This window comes from Elgaria multicarinata, chromosome 13 (genome assembly GCF_023053635.1).
Source record: "Elgaria multicarinata webbii isolate HBS135686 ecotype San Diego chromosome 13, rElgMul1.1.pri, whole genome shotgun sequence".
Classification (NCBI taxonomy): Eukaryota; Metazoa; Chordata; class Lepidosauria; order Squamata; family Anguidae; genus Elgaria; species Elgaria multicarinata.
Genome location: NC_086183.1, coordinates 14138226 through 14161815, shown reverse-complemented (window position 1 = coordinate 14161815; position 23590 = coordinate 14138226). Strand labels below are relative to the sequence as shown.

At 47.3% G+C, this 23590-nt stretch overlaps 2 protein-coding genes across 2 annotated transcripts in view; both read left to right on the top strand.

The window, feature by feature from the left end:
* LOC134408331 (cation channel sperm-associated protein 4-like) overlaps window positions 1-19695 on the top strand; it is a 42962-nt gene extending 23267 nt beyond the window's left edge. The window contains exon 14 of the mRNA XM_063140584.1: window positions 19503-19695. Coding sequence (XP_062996654.1) covers window positions 19503-19695 — 193 coding nt within the window. The remainder of the gene's footprint in view (window positions 1-19502) is intronic.
* Window positions 19696-20325: 630 nt separating this feature from the next.
* Window positions 20326-23590, top strand: part of E2F2 (E2F transcription factor 2) — a 37842-nt gene continuing 34577 nt past the window's right edge. Inside the window, exon 1 of the mRNA XM_063139926.1 lies at window positions 20326-20666. Within this exon, the coding sequence (XP_062995996.1) occupies window positions 20382-20666 (285 nt within the window). The 5' untranslated portion in view covers window positions 20326-20381. The remainder of the gene's footprint in view (window positions 20667-23590) is intronic.

Below are 23590 nucleotides of genomic sequence, written 5' to 3'. Positions count from 1 at the left end.
GGCAGCTAGTTAGGGCTACTCCCCCTTCACATAGGTGGCAGGAAAGGATCAAAGGGAAGGGATTCAAAGTACAAGGGAGGAATCCCAAGTCAACAGAGGGGCAGATGATAACCTCAAACTTGGGAATCAATGGATCCTGCTAAGCCCAATTAAACGTCCCACATATTAGATCTACGTAGAAAAGTGTGTGGAGGGGAAGGCTGGAAGGGAAGAAAGTTTGCTTGCTGCTCCTGCGATACAATTGATTTTTTAAAGAGAAAGTAGACTCTACCATCAATTAGAGCAGGGGTAGACAGAAAACAGATCTCCAGAGTTTTGGACTTCAACCACCACCATTCCTGTCCATTGGCCATGCTGGCGGGGAGCATCTGGAACTTGAAGTCCAAAACATTTGGAGATCTCCTTTCCACTCACCCCTGAGTTAAATACCCTCTCTTGCATTGCCTGACCTGCTTCAACCCTATTCCAGGCTTGGACCTCTTCCCCAGCCCATACGTTGCACACGAGGAACCAGAATGGGGTTTGTTTGTTTGTGCCTGCATACTGTTTCCTTGTTGTTTATTCGTTCAGTCGTTTCCGACTCTTCGTGACTTCATGGACCAGCCCACGCCAGAGCTTTCTGTCGGCCGTTGCCACCCCTAGCTCCCCCAAGGTCAAGTCTGTCACCTCCAGAATATCATCCATCCATCTTGCCCTTGGTCGGCCCTTCTTCCTTTTGCCTTCCACTTTCCCTAGCATTCTCCAGGGTATCCTGTCTTCTCATTATGTGACCAAAGTACTTCAGTTTTGCCTTTAATACCCTTCCCTCAAGTGAGCAGTCTGGCTTTATTTCCTGGAGTATGGACTGGTTTGATCTTCTTGCAGTCCACGGCATTTTATTTTTTCTTCTTTGTTTTTCCATGCCCACCCTCCTGCCTTCTCGCAAGCCGGCAGGTGCACCTCCGGAAAAGAGCCAAGGAAAGCGTCGGGAAAGTTTGGTAAGATGTGAAAGCCTTATGCTCCAAATGATGTTAGCCACCCCTTCCTACGCAGCCTTTTGGCGGATGCTTAGGTTATGAGTGAGACGATGCATAAGCTGTTTTAGTTGGTCTGTAGCTTGTCCTACACTTCAGGGCGTAGCATCTGGTGGTAGAATGCAGAAGTGTAGGTTGGCCGGTTAAGGCTTTACTAAAAAAAGCATGTACTGAGCAGGGCATACCATTGATTCCTTTCTAGCACGAGCACTCCTGAGCAAACTTTCAATGATTATGACGAATGACATAGGGAGATTGAATTCAGTTGACTAAAGTGGAGAACACACAAGAGCTACCTTCCCAAGTCTGGTGCCCTACAGTTGTTATGAACTATAATTCCCAGCATTGTAGGCCATTGGCCATTTTGGCTGGGGCTGATGGGAGTTGAAGTGCAAACCACCTGGACGACACCAGCTTGGGGCAGGCTGCTTTAAAGCAGTGGTGGGGAACATGTGGTCCTGTTGGATTGCAATGCCCATTGGCTGTAGCTAGCATAGCCAAGGTGAGGAATGATGGGAGTTGCAGTCCAACAATATCAGGAAGGTCACACATTCCCCATCCCTCTTCCAGAGGAATATATAAGGAAGGTTATCAAGTATTGATAGCACATATTTTCCCATAGGCAGGGGTGGCCCGCTCATATAGGTGAACTATATGAATTAAATGGGGCACCAAATACGAGGGGGTAGGGAATACATTTTTAAAAAATACATTTAAAACAATGAAGAGGTCATTATTTCATATTACCTATTCTGAAAATGTTGTGTCTCTATTTTATCTGATCTTGGAAACATTGGTTGGACAGATGGATGGACAGAAAAACCAAAGAATTATGACTCTGTTTAAATAGATAAGCTTAAAAAAACATTAAAAGGAAAATAGGGGTAAAATGTTTCCCAGTTTAGCAAAATGCTCAGTCCTTGGGGTTTTTTGGGGTGGGTAGGTGAGCTCCGGCTGTTGGGCAGTATAGAAATGCAATAAATAAATAAACAGAGTGGGGTTGAAGCTACACTGGGCCTGCTCAGACAACACACTAAACCATGGCTAGGCCGCTAACCCATTTGCAGCAAATGGTTAGTGAGTCTGTTTAAAACCATGATTATGTAGCCACCATGGTTAGGAACGGTTCCCATGAGATCTTAAGTCATGGTTCACATGACACACTAAGCCATGATGTTTAGCTCAGAATGCTTAACCACTGTGGCCTAGCGTGTCATCTGAACAGGGTCTTTGTATTCTGCCTCTTTTATGCATTTGTAGACATTTGCATCCAATCTGGCTCCTGTTGCCAAAAGGCATCACAGATTGAGAGGGGGGGGCAGTCTGTCTTATGCAGGGACCCCCCTCTCCTACAGCTTTTGCCCCAGAGCCCCACCACCGCCACCATGAAGTTAGGGGGAACAGATGCTTCAGGAAGTCAATTTCCAGTCTCCAATCTCCATCTCTGTGTGATATTTTTTAAAGAGGGAGAGAGAGAGGGAGAGAGAGAGAGATCCTATCCAAAGCAAGGTGATATTATTCTGACTTTTCAAGGCAGCTGAGAAAGAATTTTTCAATGGCACTGCCATATCCAGGCACTCACCTCTCCTTCCTTCTCCTCTGCTGCTCCATTCTTATATTACCACTCCTGCATAGTTATTGCCAAACACCCATTTCAGTGGGGTGGAGCCAGGGCTGGTGTCAAGGATTGGCATAGTTGGGCAGCTGCTAAGGGCCCACATCCCAGCAGGGGCCCACAGACAAGAGCTACCCACCCACCCCGGGACTTGCTCTTCCTCTTCACCATGGCAACCCGCTTGTTCACCTGCCTCTCTCTCTGGCCCAGGCAACGGTGGTAATGATGAAAAGGAGGAGCAGGAGATACCACTGCCGACTTGCTGAGTGGTTCTCTGCCGGTCAAGGAAGCGAGTGGTAGCTATGATGAGAGAAAGGATGGAGAGCAAGAACAGCTAGCGACCATGGTAGTGAGAATGGTGGTAGACCAAGGGACCTCCAAAACCTGGAGCCAACATCAAGTGCAGCCCCATACTCCACCCTTAACCAGTCTAGCCCAGTAAGAGGGAAGAGCAAGTAGGATGTCTCTTGGCTTACAATGCACCTCCCTGGGGTTTGCTACTGATGATGTGGGGACATCTTGCAAGATCCTTCTTCTTGACATGATTAGTGCTGTGATGTGGGTGGGGGCGGCATCAGGGGTCGGCAGTGTTGGGCACCCGCTGAGGCCCACCCTGCCAATCCCTGGAGCCTTTTGGCCCTGCCACTCTTCTTCCTTGCTGTTGCTGTGTGTTCACTTGCCTTCTCTGGCTATCTTTGGACGATCACAGGGGCAAAAGAAACCATTGTGGTTTTCCCCCCTTCCCCACTTACTTGCCTCTGCAGCGGACGGCGGACGCAGGTAAGTGGGGACAAAATGGGGGCTGAATAAGTCCCCCTCCCCCCTTACCTGGCTCTGCTGTCCGCTGCTGCATGGACTGCGCCGATGCTAGTTGCGCCAGGTAAGCCCTCCACCCCCCACTTACCTGCATCCGTAGCGGTCCGGATGGCAGCTTCAGCTGCGGCCCAGGCCTCAAGCTGGGTCTGTTTCCGGCCTAAGGCCTGGGCTGCGGTTGAAGCCGCCGCCCGGACTGCTACGGACACAGGTATGTCCCCCTGCCCCCTTACCTGGCTCCATCGCCGTTGCCACATGGACTGCAGCAGCGGCGGTGGCACCAGGTAAGCCCCCCTCCCCCCACTTACCTGGGTCTGGAGCTTCGGAACAGTCCAAATCACTTCGGACCATTCTGAACCGTCTTCTCATTATGTGGCCAAAGTACTTCAGTTTTGCCTTTAATACCATTCCCTCAAGTGAGCAGTCTGGCTTTATTTCCTGGAGTATGGACTGGTTTGATCTTCCTGCAGTCCAAGACATTTTATTTTTTCTTCTTTGTTTTTCCATGCCCACCCTCCTGCCTTCTCGCAAGCCGGCAGGTGCACCTCCGGAAAAGAGCCAAGGAAAGCGTCGGGAAAGTTTGGTAAGATGTGAAAGCCTTATGCTCCAAATGATGTTAGCCACCCCTTCCTACGCAGCCTTTTGGCAGATGCTTAGGTTATGAGTGAGACGATGCATAAGCTGTTTTAGTTGGTCTGTAGCTTGTCCTACACTTCAGGGTGTAGCATCTGGTGGTAGAATGCAGAAGTGTAGGTTGGCCGGTTAAGGCTTTACTAAAAAAAAAAAGGGGGGACTTTGGGTCAAACTCTCAGGCCTTAGCTAGACCTAAGGTTTATCCCGGGGTCATCCCTGCCTGCTCCCGGGATATGTTTCTCGCCTGCCCAAGGGCCTCTACTTCCCTTGCTCGGCTTCGTCCATTCTCTTCTGCTGCCCCTTACGCCTGGAACGCTCTTCCAGAACATTTGAGAACTACAAGTTCAACCGCAGCTTTTAAAGCTCAACTAAAAACTTTTCTTTTTCCTAAAGCTTTTAAAACTTGATGTTGTGCAGACTTCTACTGTTACTTTCTACTGTTAGTTTTACCCTAGCCTGTGCCTGCTTACCCTACCCTGTACCTGTTTGCATTCTCTTCCCCTCCTTATTGTTTTACTATGATTTTATTAGATTGTAAGCCTATGCGGCAGGATCTTGCTATTTACTGTTTTACTCTGTACAGCACCATGTACACTGATGGTGCTATATAAATAAATAATAATAATAATAATAATAATTTACATGGACAGGGATGATCCCGGGATAAACCTTAGGTCTAGCTAAGGCCTTAGTTTAACCTACCTCACTGGCTGGAATTCACTACCACGAGATGTGGTGAGGGCCACCAATTTGGATGGCTTTAAAAGAGTTTTGGATGGTCACCCACTTGCTGGTTGCAGCCAGGTGGGAAATTGCCCACTTCTGGAAAAGCGACAGACCTTTTGACCATCAATGCTGGTTTGATAATATTTGGAAACTAGCTTTAAATGATAAGTTGACTCAACATAGCAGGTTAGCAAGAGGAAATAACATCAGACACATTTTTGGAAAACTGGTTGGACTTTTTCTCATTTATTAATATGAATCCTGGTTCCCTGGTTGACAGCTGGTTGGCCATTAAGTGAACAGGGTTCTGGGCTAGATGGACCCTTGGTCTGATCCAGCAGGGCTCTTTTTATGTTCTTACGAGGATAAAAATGAAGGCTCATGTATGCTGCTTTGAGCTTCTTGGAGGAAAGGCGAGCTATACACGTAACAAATAAATAAAATAAATTTTAAAAAGTACCTTTGAGAGATCACAGAGAGCCTCGGTAGCTTCAACACCATTTCAGTGCTGGATTAATTTTTGTTCAGTGTTTGTGATGTTTCCCATAACTCATATTTTGGGTCTTCTTCTTTATTTCACACCCCCTAGCCGGGAACTTTGGAGAAGAGTCGCTTGACAAATTTGGTCAGACTCTAGATGGAAGCATAAGGTGCAGATGACATAATATAATGACTACAGCACACTGGGTGGGAATATCAATGGCCATACTGACTGGGAGGTGATGGGAACTGTAGTCCAACACATCCAGAGGACATCAGGTTAGGGAAGGCTCCTTTCAGTCAGGGGTGAACAGAAGGTAGATCTCCAGATGCTTTGGACTTCAACTCCCAGAAGCCCCTGCTCAGGGCCAGCGACAGACTATTTTGCTGCCTAGTTGGCCTAATTGTAGCGCCGGCCATGCCCAGCATGACCAATGGTCAAGAATTCTGGGAGATGAAGTCCAAAACACCAGATGATCTGTTTTCCATCCAGCTATTGCTTTAAATGGAGCGGAGCAGAAGGAAAATGACTTCTGGTAACATCTGTTTTTCATAGTTTTGTGGTAGGGTTGTCTGGGGCACAAATTGAGCTGCAGGGTACGATGGCCCTTCAAGTCTTTGATGGGCTCTGGTCACAGGTGGAGAAAAGGGGAGAAAAAGCACTGCAATACTGATGCAGAAAGAGCTAATTAAAGAAGAATGTATTAAAAGATTGTTTTGACCAGCACCAGAACTTGTCTCTCTTTCTGCCTTGGGTCATGGGTACCAGATTTGGGGTGGGGGAGGAATGCAAAGACTGAGAAATAGATTTGACAGGATGGCCTCTGTAGCTGAAAGCCTCATCCACCCACCCCCAGTGTTGCAGGTAATGATCCAGAAAGGGCTTCACTTGCAATTCCACCGTTTCTTACTCACATTTTATATTTTCTTCTTTTCTTTTTCTACTCCCAAGCCAGGAGACAAGGCCAACAAACGTCGTGGAAGCTTGGTAAGACTCTAGAGGCCTCTTCTGCAGATGACATAATATTAAATATGTTAAGTTTTTAGGGTTAGATTATTTAGGGTGACCATATGAAAAGAAGGACAAGGCTCTTGTATCTTTAACAGTTGTGTAGAAATGGGGATTTCAGCAGGTGTCATTTGTAAGCATGAAGCACCTGGTGAAATTATCTCTTCATCACCACAGTTAAAGCTTCAGGAACCCTGCCCTATTGACCAGATACAAAAGAGGACAGGGCTCCTGTAGCTTTAACTGTTGTGATGAAGAGGGGATTTCAGCAGGTGCTGGATGCATACAAATGGCATCTGCTGAAATTCCCTTTTCTATGTAACTGCTAAAGATAAAAGAGCGCTGTCCTCCTTTTCATATGGTCACCCTAGGTTATTTAGGGTGATGGTATGAAAAGGAGGACAGGGCTCCTGTATCTTTAACAGTTGTATTGAAAAGGAAATTTCAGCAGGTGTCATTGATATGCATGCAGCACCTGGTGAAATTCCCTCTTCATCACAACCAGTTAAAGCTGCAGGTGCCCTGCTGTCTTTTAAATCTGGTCACTCTAGGATAGCTTCTGCAGCTTTAACTGCTGTGATGAAGAGGGAATTGCAGCAGGTTCTCCATATATACAAATGACACCTGCAGAAATTCCCTTTACTATGCAACTGTTAAAGACACAGGAGCCCTGTCCTCCTTTTCATATGGTCACCTTATTTTACAGTGTACTCCTATCTCTTTCTACTCAGAAATAAGCCACATTGACTTCAATGGGACTGACTCCCAGGTACTTAGAGGACTGCAGCTTTTCAGTGCATTTCTGTCCATATTTACCCAGAAGTATTATTATTATTATTTTTATTATTATTATTATTGATTTATATAGCACCATCAATGTACATGGTGCTGTACAGAGTAATTCTATTGTGCTCAATGGTTCTGTCTCCAGGTAACTGGGATATAGTCACATTGACTTCAATGGGTCGTACCCCCACGTATTTAGAGGACTGCAGTTTTGCAGTGCAATTCTGTCCATATTTACTCAGAAGTAATCCTATTATGCCTAATGGGACTTTCTCCCAGGTAACTCGGTATAAAGGACCGTAGCCTCAGCCAGTATGAGGCTTGGCCTATACAGTGACCAGGATAAGGTGAGAAAATGTGAACCGCCCAGAGAGCTTCGGCTATTGGGCGGTATAAAAATGTAATAAATAAATAATAAATAAATAAATAAAATGGTGGTAAAATGATAGAATAGGCTGACCATATGAAAAGGAGGACAGGGCTCCTGTATCTTTAACAGTTGTATTTAACAGGTGTCATTTGTATGCATGCAGCACCTGGTGAAATTTCCTCTTCATCACAACAGTTAAAGCTGCAGATGCCCTGCCCTCTTTTAAATCTGGTCACTCTAGTATAGCCCCTACAGCTTTAACTGTGGTGATGAAGAGGGAATTTCACCAGGTTCCCTATATATACAAATGACACCTGCTGAAATGCCCTTTTCTATACAACTGTTAAAGATACAGGAGCCCTGTCCTCCTTTTCATAGGGTCACCCTATGATAGAACCAATGGCAAACTGCAACTATCATTTCAGTTCATTCATGCAGGGCAGAACATTCTCCATAATGGCAAATGCTCCAGCAAATTTGCTAACACTATATTGTTCTAGGTGAAATGTTCCATTTAGGAAAGTTTGTTTTCCAAAGAAAATTCACTGCAAATAGAAAACTAGCTGATCAGGAAGCTGGCCACCCTTGAGCCTTTCTCCACGCCATGTTAATTTCATTTAGTCATGTATTTATTTGCAAAGAGACTTTGTTGTGGCTTTTGTCTTTCAAAAGATAGGGGCACATTTAATGGTGGCATCCCCATTTAGTCTACTGCATCAGGATTCGACCACCCTGTTTTGATGAATTCACTAGCCAGGCCTCAAACTCTGATTGCCGGCCGCTGATCTCAGAAGCCACACTAGGGGGGCAAACGCCAACAAGCTAGACCCAACATTGAATACAAAGACCGCAACTATCTTCAACCTCATTCCTAACTTGGACCTTTTCCCCACCCGTTACATTGCCCCCATGAGGCAGTGTGACGACAAGAGTTTTTCCCGGTTCGAGATCTTCATTTCCTTCTTTGTTTCTCCACCCCACAGCCTGCAGCACTTTTTTCAGACAAGAGCCAAAGCCGTCGTGGGAGTCTGGTAAGGCTGCTGGGGCAAATACTGAAAATGACAATGCTTAGATGCCCTCTGGCACCCTTTCACTGTATACTTATGGGTGACCCAGGTCAGTGACCCTGTTCAGACAACATACTAAGCCATCGTGGTTAATAAGGGTGTGCTCCGCTCTGTTAAGGATCCCCGGATCCGAAGCGGAGCGGGCTGATCCGGACCTCCGAAGCCCGGTTCCAGATCGGATCGGGGAAGGTCTGGATCGGTTCGAAGCAGTTCAGAATGGTCCGAAGCGATTCGGACTGTTCCGAAGCTCCGGACCCAGGTAAGTGGGGGCAGGGGGGCATACCTGTGTCCGTAGCAGTCCGGGCGGCGGCTTCAACCGCAGCCCAGGCCTTAGGCCGGAAACAGACCCAGCTTGAGGCCTGGGCCGCAGCTGAAGCTGCCATCCGGACCGCTACGGATGCAGGTAAGTGGGGGGTGGGGGGCTTACCTGGCGCAACTAGCATCGGCGCAGTCCATGCAGCAGCGGACAGCAGAGCCAGGTAAGGGGGGAGGGGGACTTATTTGGCCCCCATTTTGTCCCCACTTACCTGCCTCTGCCGTCTGCTGCAGAGGCAAGTAAGTGGGGAAGGGGGGGAAATGGGGGCCGAATATTGATCCGGCCCTCCGGATCTTGCTCCAGATCCAGAGCGGATTAGGGGAGGTCCGGATCAACCCAAACCGGTTCGGGCCCAATCCAGAAGGTCTGGATTGGGATCCGAAGCGTTCAGGGAGGGGGTGCACAGCCCTAGTGGTTAAACATTTTGAGCTAAACATTATGGCTTAGTGTGCCATGTGAACCATGACTTAGCATGTCATGTGAATCGTTCCTAACCATTGTGGCTACATAACCGTGGTTTAAACATTTGCTGCAAAAGGATTAGTGGTGTAACCATGGCTTGGCGTGTCATCTAAACAGGCCCAGTGTGAGGCTTCATGTGTGATCTTTCACATGCAGGAAGTTGTGGCAGTAGCATGGATTGTACCATTGCAAGCTTTCAGAGCAAGGGCAATAATTTTTTTGTTTTCCCTAAAGAATAGAGAAAAAACTCACTCAGATTCTACCCTAGTTGGCTCCCTATAGTTTTCTTAAAACATGGGAAAGCAGAAATATATAGTAGGCATGTTTTAATTAATTGATGGATCAGGATAGCTCTACTCAGCCTTCCCCAACCTGGTGCCCACCATATGTGTTGGACTAGAAGTCCCATCGTCCTCAAACAGCATGGTCAGTGGTTACTTTAGACACTTTCTCAATCATCCTATAAATCCAAATGATAGCTCTTTGCTCTGGACAGCTGCTCATTGGTTTGAAATGTACTGCAGAGATATGGCCCTTTCTACACCTTGGATTTTTCCCAGGATCGTCCCTGGACCTTGAGCAGTGTGGGCACCCGCCCCACCTTCTTCCCTCCTCCCCGCGAGTAGTGTGGGACAGCAGAGGGAAGGAGCCGGGCTTGGGGGAGTCCAGGGACATCGAGGGGGGAGCAGGGTCGGGACTTTTCCCCCTTTTTCTTTTTACTTACTTTTCACTGGAGTGCAATTGCGCTCTGGCTCCTTCCCCCCCCCTTTTTTTTTAAATGGCAGGTGCGATGTGCCTCTTCCCTTCTGGGATGTCGCACTTCTGTTTGGATGCCTAGGGACGACCTCAGAAGCAGGTAAGTCTGGGATCATCCCTCCTCCCTCCCAAAGGCCCTTTGGTGTTAGAAAGGGCCATAGATCAGAGGCAGGAAAATGGGTTGCTGGAAGCGTCCTCATATATATGTCTACTCAGAAGCAAGTCCATTGGGTTTGATGGGACTTACTCTCAGCAGGTTAAGTGGGTAATGGGATTGCAACCTGAAGGAACTGTTTTCCATAGTTTTATGGAAACTCAACTTGAGATGCAGTGACATCTATAGGGCCCTCCAGAGGTTTTTGAGTACAACTCCCATCAACCCCAGTCAGGAATGATGGGAATTGCAATCTGAAACACCTGGACCATACCTTGGGGATTCAGTAGCTTCCATCCCATGCCAGGCCTTGAAACAATCTCTTCCCCCCATTTCGCACCTGAGGATCCTGAAAAGGTTCCATTTGTGACTACTGACCTGAACCAACCTGGACACTATGATCAACATTTGAGGCCTTCCTCTGACTGCCACCTCCAAGGGAGGCTCAGAAGATGGCAACAAGAGAGAGGGACTTTTCAGTGGTGGCTCACCGATTATGGAATTATCTCCTCACTGAGGCCTGCCTGGCGCCAACACTGTCATCTTTTTTGTGCCAGGTTAAGATTGCTCTCTACTCCCAGGTATTTAATGGCATATGATGGGGGCAATTATGCCAGCTGTTTGAAGGGTCAAGTATTTTTATTTTTTTAAAAAAGAAGTTTTTGCCTCTTTAAATTGTTTTTAAGTTTGTATATTTAAATTTTTATGCTGCATTTTATCTTGCAGTGGTTGTGAGCAGGGAGGCACTGGGCACAGGAGCAGGAAGTATCAGGACAGCTTGGTTAGACTCTCTAAAGGCATAGATTGCACCTGAGATAACTTGTGATTAGTTTCTCCTATGCACCCTTTCACCCTGATGCTTGCCAGTAACACCGTGGAATCAAATGGCAGTGAAGTGCAAAAAGTACTACTTGGGAGTGGCAATTCAAAGCTTAAATGGATGTAAAAACTGCACAGGGACCATTTACAACAGCAGTCAATTGGTGATATGACATTCTAGCATTACTGAGATAATGTACACCTGGACAAGGATAGGGCATTATCATCTTTATTCATGCCCAAGTCAATTAGAAATAAAACTTAATTATTCCAATTTGGCTCTTTCATACTGGAGCCTCTCCTTTGAAATATTTCCTATTTCTTTTGACCTGAGCTACAGTCCTCAAAGTACCTTGGGGTGGAAGCGTGCGTAGATAGATTTCTCCAGGGGCAATACATTGTTGTAAGCTATACCACTGTTGTGGGGCATTGTTCTGAGCTATGTCAGCTCTTGCAAAGTGTTTTGGGGTGGTGCGGTCTTGAGTGGGTGATGAAGACTCATTAGCTTTGCAAAAGATCTGCTCCTGGTAGAGATGAAAACAGATAGAACTGGTTTGTGGATAGGGATTAATCAATACACCTGTCTCCATGTTTGGATTCCCTTCGGGGTCATGACGAGCACCTGTGCTTCAAAAATGTACCACTATACCATTAGGATCCAAGCAGGTTCATGGAAGGCTCTGAACGTAACCAGTCATTTATTCCTTACTACCAACAGCACCCAGGAAAATCAGGAGAATGAGAAGAGACAAGCCCACAATCAGATCTCCAGAGACCATGTATTGTGGGGAAACAGTGACCCTGCAGAGAATACCAGAAGAAGGAAGCTGTCAGTGGATGGCAGGAAAGGCTAAATCATGTGAACGGCGGCAATGTGGTTAGGATAGTCTCCTATATGGAGGTCATGTCCAAAGACGCTGCAGCACTTGGGCATCTCATATTAGTAAAATAAACATATTCTTTTACTATGGTTTCTCCTGCTATAATTGATGTTGTTGCTGGTTTTTCTGGATTATTATTATTATTATTATTATTATTATTGCTGTTTTTGTTGTTCACAGTTTTCATTGCTGTTTTACTGTGTTTTATCACTCATCATAATATCTAGGTTTTATATGTTTTATTGTTATGCACTGCCTTGGGAGGTCTGCTGCCCTGAAAGGCGGCTAAGAAATATTTAAAATAAATAAATACATAGATTAAATCAGAAAGATGCATGGGGAAATGATAATTGTCCGGGGAAAGAAAGAGATTTTGCCGTACACATTGAGTGATGTCACAACAAAGGAACTCCCATTTGTACAGATGGCCGTCCCAGTGAGTGGCCCTTTCCACACTGGCAGAGGTAAAAATTACACCCAAGACATGCCTTTTAATGTCCTGGTTCATAATGTTGAGCTGGCGACTGTAATCATATCCAGGGACAACATGTGTGGTTTGGCTCTGGCCCAAAAGAACCCAGGAAAAGCACTGTTGCCTTTGCCCACAGCCATCACCGGGTTCTAGATCAGCTTGATCTGTTGTTTACTTATGTTCTAAGAGAGACATGTGGACAGGTCTTCTTGGGGAGTCCATCAATTTCACGGTCTCCTCCTCCAAAGCCACTGGATGCTACACTCTTGCTCTAGCTGCATCCATCACACTTAGGATTGCTTTATATGCAGAAAAAGGAAGAGCATGCTTTGCTTCATGTTCTCGGGGGGGGGGGCACTGTATAGTTAATTGCACATTAAAATTAGCTGTGCCTGGAGAACTTTATGGATGTTATGCAAAGGAGTGATAAGAGTTATGGTCCAGCACACCTGGGTGACACCAGAGCCAGATCTACACCAAGCAAGATATAGCACTATGGAAGCGGTATGAAAACAGTATATAAGAGGCAGGAGCCACATGACTGCTTTATAGAGGTATTGAAGTGCACTGACAACTGTTGGGGCCCATGACACATACCATATACCACCTTCATAATGCTATATCCTGCTTGGTGTGGCTCCTGTCTCATATATACCACTTTCATAATGCTATAAAGACTGATCTCTTCCGACAGGCCTATCCAGTGGAATTTTAAGATGTTTTAGAATGTTTTTTAGGATGTTTTAACAATGTATATTAGGTTTTATTTATTTATTACATTTTTATATCGCCCAATAGCCGAAGCTCTCTGGGCGGTTCACAAAAATTAAAAACATCATAAAACAACCAACAAGTTAAAAATACAAATACAAAATACAATATAAAAAGCACAACCAGGATAAAACCATGCAGCACAATTGATATAAGGTTAAAATACCGAGTTAAAACAGTATAATTTAAATTTAAGTTAAAATTAAGTGTTAAAATACTGAGTGAATAAAAAGGTCTTCAGCTGGCGACAAAAGGAGTACAGTGTAGGAGCCAGGCGGACCTCTCTGGGGAGCTCATTCCACAACCGGGGTGCCACAGCGGAGAAAGCCCTCCTCCTAGTAGCCACCTGCCTCACTTCCTTTGGCAGGGGCTCATGGAGAAGGGCCCCTGTAGATGATCTTAAGGTCCGGGTAGGTACATATGGGAGGAGGCGTTCCTTCAAATAACCTGGCCCCAAACCGTTTAGGGCTTTAAATGTCAATACCAGCACTTTGAATCGGGCCCGGACCCGGACTGGCAGCCAATGAAGTTGTAAAAGGACTGGCGTAATGTGATCTCGCCAGCCAGTCCCTGTTAGTAAACGGGCTGCCCTGTTTTGTACCAGCTGAAGCTTCCGGACCATTTTCAAAGGCAGCCCCACGTATAATGCATTGCAGTAATCCAAATGAGAGGTTATCAGAGCATGGATCACTGTAGCTAGGCTATCTCTGTCCAGATAAGGGCGCAGTTGGTATATCAACATAAGCTGATCAAAGGTGCTCTTTGCCACTGAGTTCACCTGTGCCTCAGGTGACAGTTCTGGATCCAAGAGCACCCCCAAACTACATTTAATTCCGTTTTATGTATTTTACTGTTTACTGTTGTTCCCCGCCTCGATCAAAATGGAGAGGTAGGATAATAATAATAATAATAATAATAATAATAATAATAATTTTCCTGCTTGGTGTAGATCTGGCCCAGGTTGCTGAAGCCTGACTTATTCTGTCAAGTATGGGGACCTTTTTTCTGTTGAGAGATGCATTATTTCAGGTGTCATCTGTTGGGAGCTGCCTTCATTTCTCTCTCTTTTTGCCATCAATAATAATAATGAGAATAATAATAATAATAGTTTGTATCCCGACTTTTGCCCAATGCTGGGCCTCAAGGCGGCATTATTCTCTCCCCACACTCTTCTTTCCTGCCCAGTCGACTTCCAAGAGAGAAACAGGTTGGTCTCCCCAGATATGTTAAGGGTGGACAACTTGGGGTTCTCCAGATTTTTTGGGACTGCAACTCCCACCGGTTCTAGCCAGTAGAGCCAATAGTGAGGAAGGCTGGGAGCTGCTGTCTACATCTGGAGAGCCACAAATGGCCAATCCCACCGTAAGCCATGACTTGCAGGTTTGTCCATTTATCATTTAAATTCCAAGCCATGGTTGGTGTTCCAGGTGTCCAGGCGGCTTGTGTGGTTTTCTTCTCTCCCCGACCCCTTTTCTTTGAGAATTCCTGGATGTTCTCCAATGTGACACTCTGTATGTCAGAACACCAGCCTCCACTGCATTTGGAGAACCCTGGACTGGGATTTCAGGTCAACTGGATTTGGCTTGTAGCCCTGAGGTTCAACAGCCCTACTCTAAATAGGATATAGACACCAAGGCTTGAAAGTCAGCCACTTTGTCCTTCTGCTACTCTTTTTAAAAATTGTATGTCACTTTGCCTGATAAAGGATTCTGGAGTGTTCAAAAGCGCACAATATTTTGTAACATTTAGTTGGTCTAATAAAGTTATCACCCAAACATACATTTTGGAATATTGTACCTAATCTTTGCAACCAGTAGAGGGTGGTGATGTCATATTAGTCAGTAAGCAGCTCTCTGCTGTTAAGGGATGTTTTTTGTCCCATTGAATTGGATGGTGCTCTTACATTTCTATTGGGACACCCCATGGGGTGAATTCCATAAACACCATCTTAAGATGGAAGGCAAGGATGTATTATTATTATTATTATTATTATTATTATTATTATTATTATTATTATTATTTATTTATTTATATAGCACCATCAATGTACATGGTGCTGTACAGAGTAAAACAGTAAATAGCAAGACTCTGCCGCATAGGCTTACAATCTAATAAGGCAGGAATTAGCTATATGGCTATTTATTTCAGGATGTCCATCCCATCTTTTTACAAATGCATCAAGGCTGCTGGCAATAAGATAAAATAATGTAATAAGGAGAAACATTGTTTTAAAAAGCAACAGATGGCCAGTTTATACTCAGGTATCATTAAAAATAAAATAAACAAACTAAAGAGCCATTAAAACCACTACGAGAATTTGAAAAAGGGAACGAATACTATAAAAAGCAGATCATAGTCTATTTAGGGTGACCATATGAAAAGGAGGACAGGGCTCCTGTATCTTTAACAGTTGTAAAGAAAAGGTAATTTCAGCAGGTGACATTTGTAGGCATGCAGCATCTGGTGAAATTCCCTCTTCCTCACAACAATCAAAGCTGCAGGTACAAAGAGGGGCAGGGCTCCTGCAGTTTTAGCTGTTGTGATGCAGAGGGAATATCACCAGGTGCTGCATGCATACAAATGACACCTGCTGAAATTCTGTTTTCTATAGAACTATTAAAGATAAAGGAGCCCTCTCCTTCTTTCCATATAGTCACCATAAGTCTATTAAAGGCATGAGAGCACCTGGTGCTTGATAGCAAGGATTGTGCTAGGTGCACATGCTTAATGTGGGAATTCTAGCATTTGGGTGCCACCACTGAAAAGTCTCCCTCTCTCTCTCTCTCTGGTAGCCACCTGACTCACCTTGAAAGTTGAGGAACCAGGTGAAGGGCCATTGAGCAGACAGGTTTATGTGGGAAAACGGAGACCTTCAGATACCCGTCTCCCAGCCCAATCGAGTCTTTAAGGGCCAGAACCAGCACCTTGAATTTGGCTGGGAAACAAACCACTAGCCAATGAGAGTCTTGTAATATCAGCCTGCCCACACTTTAAGATCAGTAAGAAAGTCCCTTCTCGTTTGCCCACCTGTGAAAGCAATTAGGCGGATGTCCACATGGGAGAGGGCCTTTTCAACAGAGGCCCCACACCTGTGGAACAAACACCCATTGGAGGTCCACCATACACCATCCTTGTAGGCTTTTAAGAATGCCTTAAAAACATTTTATTTTACTGGTTGACCACATGGGAACAGAATGCTGGACTAGACACACCTTTAGTCTAATCCAGCAGCTCTTTTCTTGTGCTCCGATGTAGCCTGCATAAGCACCTTTCTTCCCCAAAAGGGAGATTGATGACTGAGTGAACAGTCCTCACAACTCTCTCTTTCGAAGAAGCATGGGCTACATCCTGGACCCAACCAGCTTTTCATTGCGCCGAGCTGCAAATCGATTTAAATATATTTTAGCATTTAACGTAAGTTTAGTTATAAACAGCAGTTGCCACTGTGTGTGTGGATTTGAAATAGGACCACGGCATGTTTGTGTGTGTGTGTGTGTGTGCGTGTGTGTGCTGGATGTAACCCTTCCCTCCACTGCTGCTATCCCGTGGGGCAGCAAGCAAGAAAGAGCAGTATCTTTTGAAAGAGATCACAGGCAGGAATGCATCTTATAACATCATATAAAAGTGGAGAGATAAGGGTGGGAGGAGATCATAGGAACGTTGGAAGCTGCTTTATACTGAGTCCATCTAGCTCAGTATTGTCAACACTGACTGGCAGCAATGGCTCTCCAGGGTTTCAGGCAGGAATTATTCCTAGCCCTACCTGGAGATGTCAGAAATCGAACCAGGGACCTTCGGCATGCAAAGCCCTTACTGTTTGCAGCCACAAGGGGGCAGTGGCAAGAGAGAGGGGGGTTGAAACCCCCCTCCCCATATGCTACTGTTCTGATTTAAATCCCTCCTCCCACCCCAGCTGAGATCTAAATTCCACCACTACAAATGCTGATTAAAACTACACTTACATTCAATGCTAAAATGCCATGTTGTGCATTTCTGTAAAACAGAGGTGGGCAGCTTGTGGTCCTCCAGATGTTGGACTGCAACTCCCATCAGCCCTTAGCCAGCAGAGCCAATGCAGAGGGATTCTGGGAGTTACCGCTCAAGAACATCTGGAGGACCACAAGTTCCCCACCCCAGTGCAAAAACATGCACACAGTCTCATGTTCCTCGGAGGAAAGAAGAAATTTCAATGTCATGATGTTATGCTGCTGTAAGATGGTTAAAACAACCTACACAGCAGTTGCGATAGCTACATCCATGTAAGATACGTCTGTGTACAGCAGAGGTGAACAGACTTCTGGCTCTACAATGCCCCAATTCAAAACTAGAGTATTCAAAACTAGAGTGCCTCTGAGCATGCGTTTAGCCCAGGGATTTATTTTCCAGAATCAGAATAGAGTCCAAAGCCCTTTCCCACAAAAATCAATTCCCTCCCCCCCCCCATTTCTTTTTCATTTCAGCAGCCTAGTAAAGGACACTTCCTTGTCGTTGCTGTTGTTAAAACAAACAGGATCAGAAACCTTTGCCGATCTACTCCAACTAACTCAAGAGATGTAATCATTAGATCCTGATCTACAGAATCCACGCAGCAGCATGGACATTGCAGGACAACTTGTTTAGCGCTAAGCACAGAAGGGGAAAGAAACATTCCACACCAACTTTAATCAAAAGGAGGTTTGTTATGAGTAGATGTCTGCATATATACACATAAAAGCAAAGACATTTCCCAGCCCGACCCCGGGGAAAAACGGTCCAAAAAGGAGAACTGGAAGGCGAGGACCAAGGCACTGGGGAGTGATCTATCCTATCTATCATATTTATACCCCGCTCCTCAGCCAAAAAAGGCTCTCTGAGCGGCTTACACTTGGCAAAAGACAGTCCCTGCCCTCAGGCTTGCAGTCTAATAAAGACATGACACACAAGGAAAAGGCCTCTTGTGGGGCCTCTGCTGAGAAGGCCTTCTCCCATGTGGACATCCGCCTAATTGCTTTCACAGGTGGGCAAACAAGAAAGGACTTTCTTTCTGATCTTAAAAATGTGGGCAGGCTGATATTACAAGACCTTCATTGGCTAATGGTTTGTTTCCTGGCCAAATTCAAGGTGCTGGTTATCATAGGGTGACCCTATGAAAAGGAGGACAGGGCTCCTGTGTCTTTAACAGTTGCATAGAAAAGGGAATTTCAGCAGGTGTCATTTGTATATATGGAGAACCTGGTGAAATTTCTACTTCATCACACCAGTTAAAGCTGCAGGTGCCCTGCCCTCTTTTAAATCTGGTCACTTTAGTATAGCTCCTGCACTGTTGTGATGAAGAGGAAATTTCACCAGGCACAGAGCGGTAAAGCAGCAGTTTCTGCAGCTGAAACTATCCCCAAGGCCTGAGTTCGATCCCAGCAGAAGCTGGTTTCAGGCAGCAGGCTTGGGTCGACACAGCCTTCCTTCCTCCCGAGATAGGTAAAATGAGTACACAGTTAGCTGGGGGAAAGGTAATCACCGCTGGGGAAGGCAACGGCAAACCACCCAGCTATAAGGCTTGCCAAGAAAACGTCATCCCTCCAAGAGTCAGTAATGACTCAGTGCTTGCATGAGAGGTTCCTTTCCTTTCTTCTCCATATATACACAAATGACACCTGCTGAAATTCCCTTTTCTATGCAACTGTTAAAGATACAGGAGCCCTGTCCTCCTTTTCATAGGGTCACCCTAGTTATCAGCCTCTTCTTTGTTCAGAATGCAGAATGCTCCCCCCGCTCATATGATCGTCTTGCTTCGGTGGCTTTGCGGGAGGGCAGAAGAACCCATTTTCCTCCAAATCCGCGCAATCAACGCGGGCCGCCGCCTGCTAGCCAGGCAGAGGGCTCGAGGAGCGCGACCCCCGCTCCCATCAGCATCCTCGCCGCCGCAGCCGCCCAGGGGACTTGCCAAGGGAGAGCCTGGCAGAAAACTCTCCGCCGTCCGCTTTAAGCGAGAGCAGCAAAGCGTGCGAGGAGGACCATCCTAGGGTCAACATTTGCATGGCCACGCCCACGTCCCGCGACGGGAGGGGCCGGGCGAGGGCGGAGGCCCATGGAAGCCTAGCGCGGCGTGCCAGCCGCCGTGCGCTTCCCCTTTAAGAAGAGAACCTCCGGTCTTGCTCCTCGCTTTGCAAAATGTATCAAATCCGGTGGGCGGGGACGGGCTGGCCCCGCGCGGGCCAATGAGAGCGCGGGGTTTTCCGCGGGAGATCCGAATTTCGCGGCACGTAGTTTGGCGCTTAAATAAAAAAAAAAAAAAAAAGCGAGAGAAGGAGGAACGGAAAGAGAAAGGGCTGGGCAGCCATCGGGTCCTCTCTTGTCCCAATCCGGATCCATCCTTGCCCTAGGCGGCTCCGGCAGCGCCCGGGAGCCTTGCAGCAGCCCAGCTGGGAGCCCCAAGGAGCAGCGGGTGCCAGCATTGCAAGGTCGAAGAGCTTCATGCAGGGCGCCGGCAGGGCCCCAGCGGAATCCAGGGCCCGAGCTCGGTGCTCGAGAGCTCGCCGGGTGGCTCTGCCGAAGCCCTCCGCCCTTGGGATCTAGGCACTGGGAAGGCGGAGCGGGGCGCCCTCCGGAGCGAAATCTCCCGCGTGCCGTTTTGCAAAAGAAAGAAAAGGCACCCTAGGCTTTTGTTTAAAATTCTCCGGCTGCAGTTTTCCCAGCCACAAAAGCTTGGAGTGGGGACGGGGACCGGCGCGGGGGAGGGGATGTGCCAAGCCGGTTTGTAACCTTGCAGCCCAACTGTCTGGGAAGCTTCTTTCCTCTTAAAAAGAAAAAATGCAAAGTTCGTATGCTTTGTATTTTAAGATCCGTGCAAAGCGTGCTTCAGTTTGAAAAAAAAAAAGAGAGAGAAAAGGACCCCGGGGACATTCGCTGGCTTGGGGGCGTAAAAAAAAAATATGGGTTGCCCACCCTATAGCTCACACTTGGAGAAGAACAGGCTCTGAAAAGTTGCTTTGATGAAAAAGAGACTGGGGGGTGTACGGACCGTTCCTACCATCTTGTCGCATTGCTGCTTCCTTTTTCTTTCTTTTTTTGAAGGATGGATTTGTAAGACCCCCTTCTTTTTTTTTAAGTTGCATTGGGGACTGATGGTCCCTGGGGTCATGCCCATGGCCGTTCTCAATGGCTAAGTGCCTCCTTTGCAATCTCTCTCTCGAGGCCCCAGCAAATCGCTGGGTTTTTACGCTCTTCCTAGCCCTCCTTGGCCTTTTGAAGACATCTCGGCCATGTTGAGGATCCCCAAGGTTGGACCTTCGGCCCCTGGTCGGGGGCCTCCCTCGCTTCTTCAACCACAGCAGCAGAAGAAAGTCCTGCCTGTACTCAGCTCTGCAGACCTGGTGACCTCTGACCTCGGCAGCCCTCAGATGCGGGCTCTCCCGGCTACCTACTTCACTCAGGTGTACCCCCAGACTGCTGTGGTCGCCCCGCTGCCTCGGGGCAGCTGCCTTTACGCCACCCCCCACGGACCTGAGGTCAAAACCTTGCGATCTGCCTCTACGGGAAAACTGCCGGTAATCTCTCTCCTTTGCCATTATTTCTCCTGTTGACATTTTGCCTTCTGACACCAAGCGTTGCTCCTTTGATACCTGGGCTTCTTTCTGAGTTGCTTTTGTGGGGTAGCCCTGGGTTGTATCTTGCCGGGCAGATCCAGAAACAGTGTGTGGTTCTGTAATGAGCTTCCTAGCAGAGGGCTCCACAGCCATGGCTACCTTTTGAAAACCTGAGTTGGTGGGCAGGCTAGCATCTTATTGGGGGTTTATGCTGCAGCGTGAGGGAGGGGTGCAGAGGGAGGTGTCCCGTGTTTAATGGTCTGAAGATGTGAATCTCAACTCATGGTGGCTCATGGGTTTCTCAACTTCCCTGTACTTTACCCCACAAAGCTGGTATCTGCTTCTGCTTTTCTTGCAGAAATCGTGACTCTTCATCTTAAGAAATGCCATCTGCAGAATTATAAAAAGGCCCTTAATTCTGGTGGATGCTAAGGATTTCGCATTTCCCCAGTATGCGATCCAGGTTCAGCCCTGTCCTCAACGTTATCCATTTTCACAGGTCTTATTTTGGGTCAAGCACCACTCTTTCCTTCCATCCCCCCCAAAAGTCCTGCTTTAGGTTGACATAGCCTTTATGTGATCTGGGAGCCTTTGGGAATGAGTCAAGAGCCGCACTGGGCTTGGTGCTTCCTCTGGCAGAGGAAAACGACCCCACTGGCCCAAGAGTACTTGTGGATGGGTGCTTCAAAACGTGGGAGTACTCCATGCTTTGGTGTGAAGGAGAAAGATGCCCTGCAAGAAAAGAACCGGTGATTTCCCGTCTGTGTTGGTTCGCCCATATTTTTCTCTCTCGCCTCGTTTCCCAGTCTACTGCAGCATGTGTCCATTGATCAGAATTAAAATCGGAAACCTGGATGGGATTGGCGGCACCACCTGGCATGATAGGGCAGCTGCCAAGGGCCAGTTGGTGCTTGAGCTGGGCTGTCCCACCCATCCACCCCTTGAACTTGGCCGGTAGGCAGACGGGAAACCGTTGTTTTGCTGTCCCCACAATATCCTGGAGTGATGGTATACTGGGGCATCATAGGAACATCAAAATGGTTGGCAGCTCACAAGACCTGCCACAGTCACAGTTTGATGGGTGGAGAGGGGGCATAAGAGCCCTATCTAGGCCAGCAGTGTTTCCCACCATGGCCATCCAGACGCACCAACGTGCATCCCACAAGCAGGTCCTAAGGGCAGCTGTCCTCTCCTGGTCCATCTTTCCCAGTAACTGGTATTCAGAGGCGTACTGTCTCTGATCCTGGAAGTATATAGGAATGTCAGAAGCCATCTTTTACTGAGTGAGACCCTTGGTCCATCTAGCCCAATATTGTCAGCACTGACTGGGAGCAATGGCTCTCCAGGATTTCAGGTTTTTCCAGCCATTCTTGGAGATGGCAGGGACTGAACCTGGGGTCTTCTGCATGCAAAGTGTATGCTCTACCTCTCAGCTGCAGCCCACGTGGCTCAGTGGCTATACCCACGAGCTAAGTCTACATCTAGTTCTTCCTCTGGCAGAGAAAGCCATTGCAGCTGCTGGTATGGCACTTTCTTGGGGCACAGAGGGAGACTTTTTGCCTGGTTGCCGCACTTGCCTGGACAGCTTTTCTTTACCCCAGTGGGTGGATGACCCTTGGCTTTCCAGATGTTGGGCAGCTCCCATCATCCCTGACCATTGGCATGCTGGCTGGGGCTGATGGGAATTGGACCCTAACAACATCTGGCGTGACCCAGATTCCCCACCTCTGCTTTAGACTCCTTTCAGAATCAGAGTATCCACCCACCCCTTCAGAGGTGCCCGTTCTCTGGCTTTCTCCCCGAGTCCCTGTTCTGAATGCCCCCAACTGGAAAAAGACCAACCCAAAGCAGTAACTCATCCAGCAAAGGGGGTGGAGGTGGGAGAATGACAGGCTGCCCTACTCTGGTGATGGTGCATTGACTCTGCATTGGGGGTGACTGAGCGATCTGGTTGCACCTGAGGCAGAGATGGTCCAAGATTACCCAAGCGTAGACTTGGTGCAGAACTTCAGGCCCCAGGGCCAAATCTGGCCCTTTGGGAGTCCCCTGCCCCCCCCCCCCCCGTTTGTTGGGAGATTTCCTAGCTTTCCCATTCCCCCCCCCCCCCATCTGAAAGTTTGAAATGCCCCTCCTAAGGCTTAAGTAGCAGGCAGTAAGCGCTTTAAGAGAAAACATGCTGTTATTTTGTGTGTGTCTTTTGGCCCCTCCCTGTTGCCTTCAGCCCCGCCCACCTGGAACACGGCCCTCGGGAGCTTCTCTGAAATGAAATGTGGCCCTCGGGCTGAAAGAGGTCCCACATGCTTGCTTTAATGGCTAAACAGGTGTGTTCCTTGCAGCCTAATAATGTGACATGGGCGTGGTTTGGGGATTCCCATTCTATTGCTTATTGCCTGGCTGATGGTGTCCAGGGTCCTGTGTAACGGACGGCCATCATCTGGCAACTGCAAAGTGTTTCTTGCAGTGCCAACTGCAGGGATGGTTGCCAAATTGGACTCTTCCAGGCCCTGGAAGAGTCCCATTTGGCAACCATTTCTGCAATTGGCACTGCAAGAAACACTTTGCAGTTGCCAGATAGGGCCGTCCATTACACAGGACTTTGGACACCATCAGCCAGGCGATAAACAATAGAATGGCTCAACTGTCGTGATGAAGGGCTGGAGGTTAGTAAGAATGCATACTTTTCACGCAGAAGGGCCTAGGTTCAGTCTCTGGCATCTCCAGCCTGGAGAGCTGCTGCAGTGTAGTGGTTAGAGTGTCGGGCTGTGACACAGGAGATCCGGGTTCTATTCCCCAAACTCTCTGGGTCATTCACCGGCTCTCAGCTTAACCTACCTCACATGGTTGCTGTTAGCCCTGGGTTCCTTGGAAGAGGAAAAAAGTGGGAT